General features: G+C 39.0%; 1 protein-coding gene across 1 annotated transcript in view; it reads right to left on the bottom strand.

Moving 5' to 3' along the window:
- CFAP95 (cilia and flagella associated protein 95) overlaps positions 1-18,204 on the bottom strand; it is a gene marked incomplete at its 3' end in the record, with an annotated part of 86,311 nt that overhangs the window by 56,887 nt on the left and 11,220 nt on the right. Inside the window, 1 exon segment of the mRNA XM_079707077.1 lies at positions 7,827-7,935. Coding sequence (XP_079563203.1) covers positions 7,827-7,935 — 109 coding nt within the window.

Genomic DNA, 18,204 nt, shown 5'->3' with positions numbered 1-18,204 from the left:
GAAGCGGTAGGTCTCTGACCATTTATGGAACTTTCATACCAGTCCTGGCCTGTTATCCTCTAGACTTTTTACATAAAAGAATAAAACCTTATGTGAACAGCCACTGTTGATTTTTGGTTTCTGTTGCACATAGGCAAATCTAATCCTACACCACCTTAATGTAAAAAAATCACTTTGGTCTAGAAATGTTCATAACCTGACATAGGGTGGATAATTTATAAAAGCACTTCCATATGTTTAAAAGTCTTTGGGGCTTTATATATATTTCACAAACTGGAGATTGGCAATTTGATATGTGAGATAGCTAAATTAACACAGCACCAACTCCCAGGCTAATCACTAAAATTTCCATTTAATTTGCATAATAAAATCTAGCTTGAGTCAAATGGTAATATAAAAAATATCTAATGTGTGTACAGGATGTGCACTTCATGATATCATTCTTATTCCCCGTTTTCCTGAGTATCAATTTTTTTAAGTCCGAATTTCTAATCTTCCAAGATGAACTCTTCCTATATGTGCTACACTTAAGAAAACTCAGGGACTTCCCTGGTGACACAGTGGTTAGGAATCTGCCAGCCAATGCAGGGTACATGGGTTCGAGCCCTGGTCTGAGAAGATTCCACATGCCGCAGAGCAACTAAGTCCGTGCCCCACAACTACCGAAGCCCGTGCACCTAGAGCTCGTGCTCCACAACAAGAGAAGCCACTACAATGAGAAGCCTGTGCAGCACAACGAACAGTAGCCCCCGCTCAATGCAACTAGAGAAAGCCCGCGCACAGCAATGAAGAACCAACGCAGCCAAAAATAAAAAAATAAATAAATTTATTAAAAAAAAAAAAAAAAGAAAACCCAGTAGGCATATAACCTGGGTAACAGGTACAGGAAAAGAGCAAGTCACTTAGGGCTTCCCCTCAAGTTCCACATTTGAGTGTAACCAGCCTCTTTGTGCTGAGGATGACTTACCCCCTGGCAGAATCTCTCTTGGCAAGATTCATTTTAAATGATGCCCAACTGACATTTCTTTTTTGGCTTCCCTATAGGGTTCCCTGAAAGCATGCTCCTCTGACCCATACTGATGGAAGTGCAGGTAATTCTCAAATCACGTCTCCCCTCTGATGCCACAGGGTGCTTCAGGAACGAGTCAGATCCCAATCTACCTAGTCCCCCAACTTCAGGGGAACATTTATCAAATTGCCTGTCTGATAATGTTCAGGCCCCACACTATAGCTTGATGAGCAGGACATGCTTCCACCCCCACCCAGTGGGGACAAGAGGGATGGGACTCAGCATGTACACCCCTCCAAATGATTCCCCCAAATTCCAAATACTCTCATCCAGGTCTCTTCAATTTCAACATTTTCTTTTTTCCTTTTTTTTTTAACCTTCAACGTGGATGAGAGATCAAGAGTTTCAAAACCAGCTACTGCCCAAATGCTCTGTATGTTCTCATTATGAAATGGAGAAGCTGGCATCTTTTATCTTAGATCTTCAGTCATAATTGAGGAAGAGTCTTATTTTATCCTGTTAAACAGCACTCCCCCTACCACTGCCAAAAAAGTCATCATCAAAAAGTAATACAGGGCTTCCCTGGTGGCGCAGTGGTTGAAAGTCCGCCTGCCAATGCAGGGGACACGGGTTCACGCCCCGGTCCGGGAAGATCCCGTATGCCGCGGAGCGGCTGGGCCTGTGAGCCATGGCCGCTGAGCCTGCGCATCCGGAGCCTGTGCTCCACAACGGGAGAGGCCACAACAGTGAGAGGCCCACGTACCGCAAAAAAAAAAAAAAAAAAGTAATACAGATACTTTGTTAAAAGTCTTTACCTTTAAAAATCATCCAAAAGGCTATTCTTATTTCTCAGCAGTAGTTTTGTCCTGTTTTCTGTTTTCGTGGCTCTACTTTCATGTCTAAGTGAACACAGTAGTACCACATACAGATTATTTAAAGGATCCCAGAGAAGCAGAGAGTCCCCCTTCCCATCATTATTTTGAACAACTGAGACTTACGGGGTGCAAAAAATAATTTCATTATTTTTCTTCACTGCCAGTTCAAGTTAGCCTTTATGGGATGGTTCTTTCCCTGCACCTAGAAGAGATAAATTATGGACAAGTGCCATATTTTCTTCTGGTCACTTTCAGATAACAAAACCACTGCTTGTCACAGAAGCAGTCTCAGTTAAGGAATTAATATTAGTAGAATAATCACAAGAGGTCCTATTATTTGTCTAGTTGTCTGAGGGAAGGACGGAGCAGACTAAGCGAAGAAATAGAAAATCAGCTAACCCTCCTTCTACACACACATCCCTCTGCAGACTTCCCTGGCCTGGAGCAGACTCTAGCTGGAGGAGAAGAAAATCTTTAACCTTAAATAAAATTCAGCATTTTGATGAGATATTTTAATTATTGAAATGTGACCAAAAGACTTTTAATTATCTGAGAGTGAGCATAAAAATTATGGAAATTGCACAAGATCTTATCCAGGGGTAGAGAAAGAACTAATTCCACAAAGTAGGGTGAATAGACAATGGAGGCAAAGAATGTGTGTGTGTGTGTGTGTGTGTGTGTGTGTGTGTGTGTGACTGCACCTTTTGAGTGCCATTTGTTCAACCTAACAGTTATACCTGCTTAAGCAAATTGATATACATGAAATATTAAAATCTAGTTTCTCTAAAAGTTAAATTAGGGCATGATTATTGATACAGAAAAAGAGTTGCAAAGGAGGGTAATGGAATCAAAATGGCAGATGTCTCATTTCATGTTCCAAATCCCTAGAAATGACAAAGAAGTTACTTGATAGAATTAATAAACCCATAGTTACAGCATAAGACAAGGAAAGTACACTCAAGTTGGCCAAAATTTATACAGAATTCCCGAAACAGGAAAGGCAGATGCAATTGTGCTGATATTGGAATAGACAATCCAAAGTAGATCCAGGAGAGGATGCTGGAACCTGTGGCATCAACTCCAAACTCAGAGATTATGGAGATAGGAAGCAAGAGGGAGCCCTGACTCAACAGCCCACTCTCCCTAAATATCTTCCTTTTCCCTGGTGTAAGTGGTTCTCCTCCACTGACATTTAAAATTAATCCATTTATAACAATTTGATCCATATGCCTCTTTCAGGTACTTAGATCTGAATGCTAGAAGCATCTGTAAGATTGTAGTGCTCAAAATACTATTCTACTATGTTAATCAAAGAAAAACGTACCTGAACCAATTAAGTAAATGATAATTGAATTTCTCAGATCCATTATAATTATATCCCTTTTAGGGTCACTAATTTTTATTTTTTTTAATTTTTCTTATTATTTTTTAACATCTTTATTGGAGTATAATTGCCTTACAGTGGTGTGTTAGTTTCTGCTTTATAACAAAGTGAATCAGCTATACATATACATATATCCCCATATCCCCTCCCTCTTGTGTCTCCCTCCCACCCTCCCTATCCCACCCTTCTAGGTGGTCACAAAGCACCAAGCTGATCTCCCTGTGCTATGTGGCTTCTTCCCACTAGCTATCTATTTTACATTTGGTAGTGTATATATGTCAATGCCACTCTCTCACTTCGTCCCAGCTTACCCTTCCCCCTCCCCGTGTCCTCATGTCCATTTTCTATGTCTGTGTCTATATTCCTGTCCTGCTAGGGTCACTAATTTTTAAATGTTGTATTTTCATCCACAAGAACAGCTCATATTTGAGACCTACTGTGGTATTCATCTATTCATAAAATGAATGTTAGCACACATTTGTACACTTTTAGCACACTTTTTTCATTTATTTGTCATTTTTAAGTCCACAGTGACTGTGATGCTGTTAAAACTAATACTAGCCTAATTTGCTCATCAGTGTTGTCCTGTTAGTTCCAAAAATGCCTTGGCATTGATCCATTAGCTGTATAAGAAAAATCTGTTTAATGAAATTTCTCAAGTTCCTCTTTGTTCTTTTATATCTAAAAATTTTCACCTTCTATGACACAGCATCAAATCTGCTCTGTATATAGTCCTTCTGAGTTTATGGGATTCAACATGCAGCACTTCCTCAGAAGTGGTCTTACATAAGTCATTGTGACAGGGCCTTTGGTAGTGCCATGAGGGTCCTTGGGTGAGGAACTTTACAAATGAAGAAACAATGATAGAAGTATGCTTGATCATTTATTTTGCATGGGACTCACTCTGTTATAGCTAAGTAGTACCTCAATAAAGTCCAAATAAAATACCAAAACAAAATACTAGAATTTAAAACACTATTTCCCATAATCACTTGGACTAATAAGACAATCAGAGAAACTCCAGTGCCTTGAATTAAATTACTGCTCCGCTGTGAATCCATGGCCCCACTCAGCCTCCTGAAGCCTGAGGGGCCACTGGGGTAGGAATTCGATTATGCCACTACTGAAACTTAGGTGGTATGTTTCCAGATTCCACCAACAGATGGTTCCTTTAAGCATTCACCTCAGGAGCTTCACGGTGGTCACCTCCACTAGGAAGCCATCTTTTTTTTTTGGCTGTACCACCACTCAGCTTGTGGGATCTTAGTTCCCCAACCAGGGAGTGAACCCAGGTCCTTGGCAGTGAAAGCACAGAGTCCTAACCACTGGACCGCCAGGGAATTCCCTAGGAAGTCATCCTTGACCCTCCCATCAATCCATTTCCGTTCAAGTGCCCCTCACAGCATCCTGATTTCTCCGTATCATATCATCCATCATGCACACTGCCACTGTGGCTGTAGGCACCCATTAACCCCATAAGCCTGTGAATTCCTGATGTACAGTGACCTTGCTTTGAATTATGTTTCTTACCCCAGCACTCAGCATGGTAACTTGGCATACATTTCTTATCCCAGCACTTAACAAAATAACAGGACCTTAATACATGTTTGTTAAATACAGTCTTCTTTCATTTCTTCCTTCCACAAATATTTATTGAGCACCAACTATGTGTCAGACACCATTCTGGGAACTGGAGATACAGCAGAGAACAAAACAGACCAAAGTCCCTTCTCTCATGAAGCTTGTATTCTAGTAGGGGGAGACAGACAATTAACAACTAAAAAGTCTTAAGTATGTCCAGTCATTGAAGTGTCATGAAGAAAACTAAAGTAAAGGAAAGGGATAGAGAGATGTGAACAGACTTCTATTTTACACACAAATGGGCAACTGGCTCATTGAACAGTGGGACTTGTAAGTAGGTACAATTAGAAAACAAATTTATTCTTCCATCGCTGCCCATTCATAGTTACTTGGAGGGGCTTATTCTTTTTTATGCTCTTTGATGAAATATAGGACAGGCTCCAGGACATTTCTGGTCACTCTCAGATAATATATTGATAAAAACCTTCTTGCTATTTCTGTCTCAAGAAGAGCCTTTTTGAGGTAAGTAAAATGCCCGGTCCCACGTACTAGCCAAAACTTCATTTAAAATGAAAGATTCTCATTCCTCCACCTCGGGCATGTTTTAGTCTGGTCTGCTTCAGTTGGCTTCTTCCCAATTGTCCCCCTTGGACTTCTTCCTTATACACCAACTCCTTCTGGCTCCTTGAGCGTTTAAGATGAGGGTGAGGGGACATGAGGAAGGAGAGAAGCAAATGCAGGAAAAGTGGACATGTAATCTTGTTTTGGTTTCCTCTGGGCGTGTCTGTGTCTGACCCTGTCTGGCACTGAAGGACGTTCAAAGCTGACTTTCTTAGGGTGTTCTAATAGAAGCTGAGAACCTTTTTGGGAACATTCAATGGTATGTTCTGTGATGCAGGATGCCAATTTCTGCACTTAAATGTCCTGTCTTAGCCCATAGGAATACAGTCGATCCCTCTTCCATCCCTACATGAGGTGCTCTTGGGCAGGCTCTAAAATGGCTCCCTGTCATCTTTCTCTTTTACATGGCCCATATCTGATCCCCCAAAGCCACATCTGGGCCTGAATACTCACTTATCCTTGCCCCACCACTGATGTATATGTAGCTAGTTCCTCTCTTTCTGCTCTGCTGCTTCAGACAGATCACCAGAGCCTCTTATCTATAACTTCACCAGGAACCCAAGGGGGTTTGCAGACGAGACTTTCAGCACACCTTTTTCAAAATCCTGTCTCTATTTTCAACTGAATTTTGGCTTTGCTGCATGTTGGGAAGCAAGACCCAAGTTTGGTTCAGTAACATTCCTATCTAATACACACTGTAAACCTGGTAGAGGAAGGACAAGGTTTCAATGACTATGAATGAAAGTCATAAAGAAGGTAAATATTATTTATACATCCTCTATTAAACTAAGGCTTAACTGCTACAATGCATGGAATATAAGGAATGAATATTTGAGGTTCCTACACCTCATATTTCACTTCATCTCACTTCCTCCCACAATCCAGAGACCAAGAAGATTTTCACTTATCAAAAATAAATGTTTTTAAGGGTCAAAGATGCGAAGTGCATGCCAGGCAATGCCTGCCTTACCCAACTTGTTCCTGTCCTCACCATGCTCAGGAAAGCAAGGGTAAGCTGGGTTTGGGAGAGCAGGGCAGGGTGGTTATTTTCTGAGTTGGGCATTGGCCTCTAGAGCTCCATCCATGTGCTGGCTAAAGACCAATTAGGCAGCCTGGTGCAAAGGCAAGAGGGCAGGGTTGAAACCGAGGAAACCATCAGAATGTCCCTGAGATTTAAGCTGTGGGACAAGAGGAGAACAGATCAGAGAGAAACAGAGATGCCAAGAGAGATTGTGTGTGTGTCAGATAGAGAGGAGAGAGAGAGAGAGAAAGAATGTCTTGCTTTAGAGCCACCTTGGTTCCTGTAAGTGTCCTAGTTCCATATCCAGGCAGCTGTATCTTTATAATCAATTCCCATTTTTCAGGCTACCCTTATTGTTCTCTGTCTATGGTAAACTATAACAGGAAGGGAGGAAACAGCATGGACTCTGCTAAGCTAATTCATTCCCAACACCCTGGAGAACAGAGAATTTTCTAGAACCATTCCCAAAGTAGAATTATAGATCTTCCTAGGCTTACCCTTTTTCAAAGTAGCCCAGCCTTTTGGGGGCAGAATATGATATACAAACACAGTCTTCTCAACACATTCACATCCATCCTTGTCAAATTACCAGCTCTTCAGGCCCCAGGGCCATCCTATGAGGTTGAATTGAGTCTTCAACTAGTCCCCAAACTCTTGACATTGTAGGACACAATTTGGGAGTCTTTAGGGAGTTGAGTTCCTGCACACTGATTGAGCAGACACCTAAATAGCCAAGGAGTAACCCACCCACAGCAATTCAAATAGGAAGTACCTATGCAATGGATACTCCTTTTGTAACTTAGTTGTACAAATGTTATGAGAATAATAACAGCATGTTTAAATTACTCACAATTCCATCCCCTTAAGACAAGTACAAAAGATCTGAAACCCAAAGAAATGGGTTCAGATTCTCACTCTTCCACTCCCTGGCTGGGTGACTTTGAGTAAATCACTTAACCTCTAGGAGATTCTCCCCAGTTGTAAAATAGAGATAATAATACCTACTTCACAGGGTGATGGTGAAGGTTGGAGGAGACATCTAGCAAGATGTTGCAGCTGCAGCAACAGCATCATAACAATAATAATAACTTCTTGAGTACTTACTATGTGCCAGGCATTGAGTTAAGCACTTTATTGGTTTATTTTAATTTTCCAATAACCTTATGAAGTGCACCCATTTTACAGGTAAGGTCACTGAAGCACACAGTGGCTAGGTCACCTGCCTAAGTTACTAACACAGCTAAAAGGAGCATTGACAAAGTGCTCCTCCCCTACTTTTTCATGTTTTACTAGGAGGAAGATTAGGACTTAAAGAAATTAGTAGCTACTACTTACTGGGGGTTCGTTGGTTCCAAGTCGCCAGTATGTTGAATTACACAGTTTTTTTACTTCTTCTGGACCCTCTATATCATAATCTTTGGGATAAGTTTCTCTGTCACGGTGCCTTAAGAAAAAAATTAGAATCTGTTAAGGGATAAAGCTTATTTATCAGGTATTGCATCTGAATGTTGTAAAAATTATGCAGTGAAAATTTACTATATTTGTGACCTTGTTCTAATAATAAATTTACTGGATTTGGGACATGTATTTCCCATCTCTTTTCAAGTAATGCTGAGGCTACTTCCCAAAAACAATTTAGCACATGTGATAAAACTAATAGTATCACGAAAACAATACTTATCCAACACAGTAATTATTCAGTGACTCCAATGAAGTGAATCTTATTTAATAATGTAGATTAGTTACTGAAATAAATTCTAAAATAACACATGTAGTATATTAGAAAGGCAACTTACCACTTTAGAAATTTTTCTACCATGAATTTTAATTACAATTTTTTTCAAAACGAGAGCAAAATATTTACTCATATGGATTTATAACAGTGCTTCCTGCACCGAAAGAGGGTCTAAAGGAAAAACAGTTCTTAAAACATGTAGATGAAAGAGAAAAAAAATATTCTGAACGTCTTGACTGAAAGGGTGGTTGGATAATAATAAAGGAGGGATTTGGGGATAGGAAAGGAAAAAGGAGGTGAAGTGGCCCGCAACCGAAGTAGCTGTTTTCGGAATAAATTCTAAAATAAATTCTAAAATAAGACATGTCTAAAATAAGACATATGTGTAATAATATTGTGTCTATCTAAAATATGCTTTGCTGGGTATTCTTAAATACCAGACAAATCCACATGTTCTCAACTTCTCTGGCCTCCTCCATCTTCAGTCCATGAACTCTTCATCTACTGTGGGACAGGGCAGCCCAGCTCTTCATCTGTTCTTCCAAATCTATGGTGTAATCTTAAAACCTAAGCTTTTGAACTCCAAAGCCAAGAATTTGGCTCTTTTGCTGCCTGCTGGGTCATTCTTCCCTGAGGCAATAAAACCAGAATACCTCCACAGGAGCATAGGAATGAAGGGGGGCAAAGCACCAGTTAACATTTCAATGTATTATCTCCAGGGCACACCTCTTTTTTTGTTGTTGTTTTTTTTAACATCTTTATTGGAGTATAATTGCTTTACAATGGTGTGTTAGTTTCTGCTTTATAACAAAGTGAATCAGTTATACATATACATATGTTCCCATATCTCTTCCCTCTTGCGTCTCCCTCCCTCCCTATCCCACCCCTCTAGGTGGTCACAAAGAACCGAGTTGATCTCCCTGTGCTATGTGGCTGCTTCCCACTAGCTATCTATTTTACACTTGGTAGTGTATATATGTCCATGCTACTCCCCCACCTCTTTTTTAGGCACTGTAGGCACAGTGCCCAGGGCTTGTGATACTTTTAGGGGCCCAGGAGAGTGTTTCAATCATTTTTAAATCAGAAAAAAAAAGAATATACTCCAGTTTGAATTATATCCATCTTTATACCAAAGCAGTCATAAACTATCATTTTAAACTTTTTTTTATTGGAGGAATTGGAGGCAAAGATAAATAGTGTCCATGAAAGTCAGAATGCAGCCTGATTATCCCATCATGTATTTTAAGTTGTATTATAACTAGATTATTACAAAAAATGCAGTTATGTTCCTTTTCTTACCACAATCTCAGATAACAGCCAAAAGCCCAGCATTAAAACATGAATCTATAATGAAACTTTGGAGGACTGAGCTAACGCAGTTGGCATTCCCTAATGCCTGCTAGCTGCCCACAAATGATGTGCCCACAGCCTGCAGGCTCAGAGATACACAGCTGAAGACCTGCCCCTACTTCCCAGAGGCTGCCTGCCTAGCAAAAATAAACATACATGTTTAAAATATTATAAAATATATAAAAAATGGTAAAATATAAAATATATATTTACTATATACTAAATATGTATTTGCTACATATAATAACAGTAAAAATGATTAGTGTATTATAAAGGAAACGGGAAGCCTAATTATTCCCTGACTTTATTATGTCAGTTGAACACTGGCTTGTGCCTCAGTTTCCCCAAGATGAACTGAGAATCATACACTGAGGACAAATCAATTGATTGAGAGTCTCAAGTGAAAAGTGACATAAAAATGCAAATATTATTATGTGTAATAATATTGTGTCTATCTAAAATATGCTTTGTTGGGTATTCTTAAATACTTTGTCAATAGCAATTAAGTTTTATAGCATCTTTGTAAGACAAATATATATATATATATATACACATAAAAATAAAAATAATCAAGGTGTTATTTATATATATATATGTATTTTATATAGCCTCGTTTGCCTTATTTCCTGCATTTATAATTTTTTTTTTTTTTTTTTTTTTTTGCGGTACGCGTGCCTCTCACTGCTGTGGCCTCTCCCATTGCGGAGCACAGGCTCTGGACGCGCAGGCTCAGCGGCTATGGCTCACGGGCCCAGCTGCTCCGTGGCATGTGGGATCTTCCCGGACCGGGGCACGAACCCGTGTCCCCTGCATCGGCAGGTGGACTCTCAACCACTGCGCCAGCAGGGAAGCCCCCTGCATTTATTTATGGTTGCCATGACTTCTCAGTTACTGCAATAAAAACTCTTTATGGGAAAATTATGAATATAATGATATAAAATTTACAATGTCTCTAGAACAGTAACTTTCAAACTTATTGATCACAGACCCCACCTATATACCATTACAATCCACCCTGAGAGTTTGCCAGTGTCTGGAGACATTTTTAGTTGCGGCATCTGGTTGGGGTGGGTTGTTGCTGGCATCTAGTGGGTGGAGGCCAGCAATGCTGCTAAACATCCTACAGTGCACAGGACAGCCCACCACAACAAAGAAATATCTGATCCAAAATGTCAAAAGTACCAAGGTTGAGAAAGCTCTAGAGAATGACTGTGTACCAGATTCTTAGATCAGTGGTCCCCAAACCTTAGCATTTCATGGAGTAGCAAAACTTCACACTCAAATTTGTAAAACCAACCTAAAATTGCCAACATTTTGTCTTGATAGGAACATTAAAAATAAAATAACCACCTATCACCTTTAATAAGGAGACTTTTAACACCAAAGATAAGTAAAAACAATCTTAGAGTCTTTTAAGCTGAATAAATTTAGCTATATGAAAACCTTGCTACATTGCTACGTTGTCTTTACAGTTTGTACATCGCTTTGGATTAGTAAAAAAAGGTCATTATTGACCAGCACTGCGCTAGTCTACAGACTGGATCTGCTGATATTAATTTTCCCCAGACATGAATTTGACAGCAACAGTCAGTTCAAGGCTAAAGCAGCTTGAATATAGGTATTCTGTGCTACTAACTGAAGGGAGAGCTGTGTTTTTGATGTCAGGTGTGCAGACACAGGCTGACATTCTTGCTGGGAGGAGAGCCTCCAGGGCCTCCTACCAGCAGGGCCAGAATCTTCCTTGACAATCAGCCTTGCTTCTGCTGAGGACTTTGCTCTATCAAGCCCAAAGCTAAATGCTGTGGCTATTTCTTTATATGAGAAATCTTTACGTAAGACATCCTTAATTACAAGAAAGGAAATTTGCTTTCTCTACCCTACTGTGGGAGAAATAGTATGAATATGAATAGAATTACAAATGGGGCAAAGGCTGACAGGACAGGATCAGACCTGTCAACTGTATAAAAAGGAGCTTGGAACTATGACCCTGCTGTCAAAAATGCCACTTGGACTGATTCAGAGAGGGTTAAGGTCAATAGAATCTAGTAGGGCAAAGATAGCACGAGCAGGTCCCATTCTAGACAACTCCCCACCACCCATCCTACAATCACCTGAACACTCTAGATCCTGCACTTCCTGTCTCCTCCAGCCTAACATAGTCCCAAGTAAAGCCTTGTGAAAAGCACTTTCTGGATCTGTATCTGGGGTCCTTTGGGAGCTTGAGTTTCCTACCATAAGAGTTGGATGATTTCACATCAAATCAAATCTGTAAGTTCCCCTTGACTGAACACATATAAATCCTTAAGTGAGTTGCAGGACTAAACAAACAACTCCAGAGCATACTCAGGTAGCGATCTGCAGCTCCCCTCAGGCTGCCCCAAGCCATCGTGGTCCAGTTCCCAGAGGAGGACAGGTGGGGTTAGACCACAGGATTATCCTTGCAGGAGAGGAGACCAAGCTACTCTCTACAGTTTCTGTGGTCCCATGACTAAGTGGGGGAAGCAAAGTGGGGGTTTGCAAAGAAACCAGTATCTTTATCACTTCTCCACCTTTCACATTTTAAAATAATTGTCCATTAATGAATCTTCCTTTTCATTAGACTAAGAACGTTTAGACACAGGGATCATTTTTTACTCATCTTTGTGATCTCAGTGCCTAACAAAGACTAACCTGTTGTAAATGCTCATTAAATCTTAAATGATTAATTGATTGAATTTCTTACATTTTGTTACTGTCACCTTAATATAAATGCTGGAAGCAAAGGCTTTCAAATGTGTCCATAAAAATAAAGAGCATCCCAGTTCACTCTACAAAAGCACACATAAAAAAGGAGTGATTATGCATATAGAGATGCTAGTTCTTTGCAACAAAAACTTGTCTCTAGAGGAATTATAAATCTGCTTGCTGAATGGGAAAACTCTCAGCATACGTATGCATGACACTGCTTGCAAAGTGGGTATGGATCCAAGCAATATCTGACATGGGAACAATGAAAATCGAGCCGAATTCTGGTTTCTGGTTACTTGAGAAGAGACACATTTTCTTTGTGAATTTCAAAGATGTTAAAATTATGTTTACTTGGGCTTCCCTGGTGGCGCAGTGGTTGAGAGTCCGCCTGCCGATGCAGGGGACACGGGTTCGTGCCCCGGTCTGGGAAGATCCCACATGCCGCGGAGCGGCTGGGCCCGTGAGCCATGGCCGCTGAGCCTGCGCGTTCGGAGCCTGTGCTCCGCAACGGGAGAGGCCACAGCAGTGAGAGGCCTGCGTACCGCAAAATAAAATAAAATAAAATAAAATAATGTTTAGTTAAGACTCCAGATGGCAGAATATATGAATTTTAAATTTTAGAATTTTTAATGTAGTTCACAACTACTCTGTCAGCTATTGTTATTTTCTGATGTAAATCTAAGCCAAATGAGAAGAGAAAGATACCTTTTTCATTAGGTTTTATAATCATCTGCTATCTAGGACTTTAAGAGAAAATTACCCCAGAGAGTCAGCTATATTTCCTGACACATTAGAAGCATTAAAACCAATAGAATCAAAGACTACAAAGAAATATTTGACAATCCTCTTTAAAAATTTCACAGGCAAATGATTTATATGCCAAGATAGTGCTATTTGGCGGCACATTTATCAAACTGACAAATGAAGACTTTTGGATGTATTTGCAAGAGTCATAAAGAAAATCTTATGTCCTTGGGAGAAATGGTGACATTTCAGACTTATGAAGAGGGACACTGTTTTTCAATGTGTCTCATGCTGTATGCAATTTGTGCATCTACAACTATGAAACCACACAATTTGAAACCTAAACTGCACTCAAAAGAAAAATATTTGACGGAGACAGGTAAGTGAAGTTATTTTCTTCACTCAACGCATATTGAATGGCATGTAAATAAGACCCATCATTATTATGAATTTTTTTTCATAAGAAACTCTTCAAAAACAGGAAGCCCTATGGAGAATATTGGGAGTAAACAAAAGGAATACAGCATGGGAGCCTGTCTATCTTAACAGTTGAAACGTTAAATAAATGTTGTCAGTATGATTAACTGCCAAACACATGACTTTGAAAACAGCTGGAGGAACATGTATTAAATGGGGTGACACTATAATTGATTATCCCACCTGGGACACTGTGAGAGGGGAATTAGGTACTAGGTACACTGGGAGTGGTGAAACCAGGATTGTCCTGGTCACATCAGGATTGGGACATTCTGTTACCCTATGTTTTGACTACTGGATCTCAATTATCTTAAGATCCTAGGAAACTTCTTATGGTTCCTTTGATCTCTGCTCCAGAAACAGCTTACATTGGCTGGCCATAGACACTCTGGGTGGTGGAACAGTAGGACTAAAAAGAGACCGAGTTTTTAAAGTGTATTATATAACAGTAATTACTGTTATCCAAAGAATACATTGACAGTATATTGGCATGAATGGCATGGAGACCAATTTGGCCCCTGCAAAACAAGAAACAAATGCCTGATTACCTGCATAAACTCCTATCCATATAGTCTTAATATTACCAGCTTAGATAATTTGAATTAATTACTCTAGAATAACATCAAATGATTATATTATGTGAGCTTAAGGACCATTTTAATGCACATTTCCGTGAATCCATGAGCAATGCATACTGAGTAGATAATACAAGGTTCTGTGGTTTCAAAGCAATTCATTTCATTCACATTAGAAACAAATGAAAAAGCCTTTCTTCATAAATAGTATCTATAGTTAAAACAGTCTTCCATTATGAACATTGCTACACAAATGAGCACTTTTTCCATTTCTTCCTAGAAATCATTCAAAAGCAGCAAAGAAAATGGAAAAATTAAAAGAAAACTAATTTTTAGCGAAGTTATTGTATAATCCCTAGATTACATCATGTGCAAGGGTTACTTTAAGCAGCCAAGATCCAGCTGAAGACAAGTGGAAGAAGCAGAGACAAGAAAGAGGCTATAGGAAGAAATCTCAGTAGTGAGATTGCCGAGAAGTAGGAGCCCTCAGAGCACCAGCCAAACTACATTCCCATAGTTATGCAGATAAACTCTTTCACTGAAAACAATGGAAAATGCTAGAATATATATATATTTACATTTTGACACATTAAAAGTATTTAAGAGCTGAAAATCCAGTGGGAAATTTCCAGGCCAATTTTTGGATGAAAGCCTGTAACCAAAGGGGTAAAAAGAACTTTAAAACACCAAATCTGCTGATGCCCTTGGGATATTTGCTAATATTGCACAGGGGCAATGGCTTCAGGGGCTAGAGGGACTAAAGTCTAGCCCTGGAGCTAACCTAGGAGGGAAGTTTTACAAGGAAGTCTTCCATATGTGATAGATATTATGCTTGCCAATACAATTTCTCCTTTTTACTGGGAATATAAGAGGTTAAATTCCCAGCTCCCTTGCATTTAGTGAGGCCATGTGACTAGCTCTGGCCGATAAAATAAAAATGAGCAGAAATGATATATGTCATTTCTGGGCTAAGACAGTGAAAGCTCTTATGTAATTCTCAACTCTTTTTTCCCCTGCCAGAGCAATTGATGACTTTCTAGATGGTGGAGCCTCAATCAACCTGAGACCCAGAGTATCTATGTGGAGGAGTGCCTACCCTCCACCAAAAACCTAAAGCAGACTCTGTGTGAGCAGGAAGTAAATCTTTATGTGTTAGGCCACTGAGATTTTTGGAGCTGTTTGTTAACATAGATTAAGCCTAGCCTATTCTAACACAAAAATAAGTACCAGAAGTGAGGTAGGTGCTATTATAGCAAAAATCTAAAATACATGGCACTGGCTACAGACCAGGCAAAGACAATAGGAAGCTGGTATCAGAGGCTGGAGAGGTCAAACATTTGATAGCCTCAGTAGGTTAAGAGTCAAACCAGGTACCTAGTGAGATTGGGAAATAGACTGGAAGACAGTTGTTAGTTCTACATGCAAATAGCTATTGATAATTGTTTTTGCCGAAGTATTTTAAAAAGAGAAAGAGATAAATTCAGGAAATTGTCTAGTTTACAAGAAGACAGAAGGAAATGAGAGATTCCAGAAATTTTGAGCCTTGAAACGTTAAAAGGGCCAACAACTTTTAGATCTCAAACAGTAAGAGAGAAAACTGAAAAAGACTTTTTCGAGACAAAGTTCCATTAAAGCTCAGCCTGGCAGCAAAGTTCATCCTATTGTTAGACCCTCCCAGTGAGTTAAGTTGCACTGGAGCAAGCATATGCTTAAGGAGAGAGTCAAAAAAAAATTCCTAGGGTTTCTGATTTCTGTAACTACAATAGTATCAAAGTGACAGTCAAGGTATTACAAGGATAAAAAGTAAAGAAATATAGCAAGTCTGAGGACTTTGTCTAGAAAGAATTGAGAATGAGGTTACCAGCAGCTGGAACTAACTGGATTCAAACATGTAAGAAACTTACTAAGCTTTTAAGAATTGTACTTCCAAGTAAGCCAGGGGTGTGCATTTAAAAATCCTTTAACTGTTTAATACTTAAAATAACTTTTGGCCCCCAAACTTCTGGGAACAAAAGGTGAACTGAAAAAGCAAAACAACCCATAGAAGGGCATATTCTACAACATTCATTGCAGGTGTGGTCAAAGAGAATATTGGAAAAGAAAAGATGATACACAGGGCAGAGCCAAGGGCCATAAAGAACAATGGGAAAAGTATGCTGCCAGAAAACAGAATCAGGGTCTAAGCAAAGAACATTTCTGACACCAGTGTAGGACTCCCTAACAATGTCTGTCTGACAGGATTTAAGAAGGACCATAGACAAATGACTGCCCTTTCCATCCTTCCTCTTTTTGAATCAGAGTGCTTATTACAGTTATCTTGTCTCTGTCCCGCCACTTTATATTGGTTATATGGAGACCAAGCAGAAAAATTTTCTGCTTTATAGACTTTTGAACCAAGTAGAGCCACACTAGAATTGGTAGAAAAACAATAGCATAACATATGGAGATCTTGGACTTCTGACCTATGACTAGATAGAATTTGGGTCATTTTCCTTGGGTAAATGGGTAAACATAATTGGTCTGCATGTGGAAAGAGTAAAACCAATATTTGGTGACCTGCCTAAAGAACACAACTTCAAGTGCACATGGAACTTTCCAAAAAATTAAGAAAAAATATTTTAATATGTTTGAAAGATATAATTGGCAATACAATAAAACTAGAAATTCATAACACATTTAAAAAGAGATCCTTCTTCAATCTGGAAATATGTAAGCACTTTATCAAGCAACTCTTTAATCAAAGATCAATACAAACAAATTGTTGAATTTCTCAAAAATACCAATAAATAGAAATACCACTTATAAGAATCCATAGGATATAGCTAAAGTAGAACCCAGAGAAAAATTCAAGTTTTAAGTACTTATATCAATAGAAAAGAAACAATGAAAATAAATAAGTGAAACATCTAATTCAAAAACATTAAAAAGCACAAGCCAAAAGAAATCAGAATGATAGAATAATTCAAAATAAAAGCAAAATTAAATAAATTAAAAACAGAATAAACGAGTAAGTAAGCAAAATAGACAAACTCCTATCTAAAAAATCAAGGAAAAGGGCAGGGGGAGATACAAACAGAATAATATTCCATACATAGGAACATATATTATATGACTCCATTCATATGAAATGTCCAGAATAGGCCAATCTGTAGAGACAGGAAGTAGATTAGTGGTTGTCTAGGGCTCGAGGGCAAAGGGAGGAGGATTTCTTTTAAGGTTAATAAAACTGTTCTAAAATCAATTGTGTTGATGGACGTACAACTCCATGAATATACTAAAAGCCTTTGAATTATACACTTTAAAAGGGTGATAGTATAGAATGTAAACTATATCTTAATAAAAATAGGATATAACCATCAAAAGAAGAAAACATTTTAAATCATTAAAGACTACTTTCCATAACTCGATGCAAATATATTTGGAAAACTAGACGGCACACATAACTTTCTAAAAAAAACAACTTACAATTGTTCTCAGTAGAGACAAAAAGTCTAAACACACAATTTCCAAAGAAGAAATAGAGAAGCTGTCAAAGGAAAAAAGAGCTACCGCCTGAAACAGCACTAGGCCCAGATGGTTTTATTGTGGGAGGAAATTTCTTATCTGTGCCTGAACGCCTAGCAGGACATTTGAACTGCCTTGAGCTGCTCACTTGTCAGAGGTACACAGGCACTGGTGGCGTCAATAACACCTATAATAAATCACATTACATTCACTATAATCACTTTGACGTAAGTGTAAACCAACCTGAAGTGGTCTTTCCCAACTATTTATATTTATTACAGGATTGTTTTAAAATACCAAAAAATTCCTGTAAGTAAAATGTAATTTATCTAGATGAAATTCTTCTAATTCATACAACACACATACTTATTATTTTAAGGTCTAGGTAGAAGCCCACAGTATCTTAACCTCTAGGAGATTGCCTGCAATGAAAATTTGGTTGCTTTGTTGGCATGCACCCCTACAATGAGAGCAGGTGCCAATGAGCTCTGAAAGCTCAGGATTCTTATACGAGTAGGGAATTCCTTTTCTGTGAAGATCTTTCAGAGACTTTGCTGATCACACCCTTGCTATGAATGGCCACATTCAAACTAGCTAACAT

The sequence above is a fragment of the Hyperoodon ampullatus genome (assembly GCF_949752795.1).
Source record: "Hyperoodon ampullatus genome assembly, chromosome: 6".
In the NCBI taxonomy this organism is placed as follows: domain Eukaryota; kingdom Metazoa; phylum Chordata; class Mammalia; order Artiodactyla; family Ziphiidae; genus Hyperoodon; species Hyperoodon ampullatus.
The sequence above is the reverse complement of the archived record's forward strand: the minus strand, read 5'-3'. Positions and strand labels throughout refer to the sequence as shown.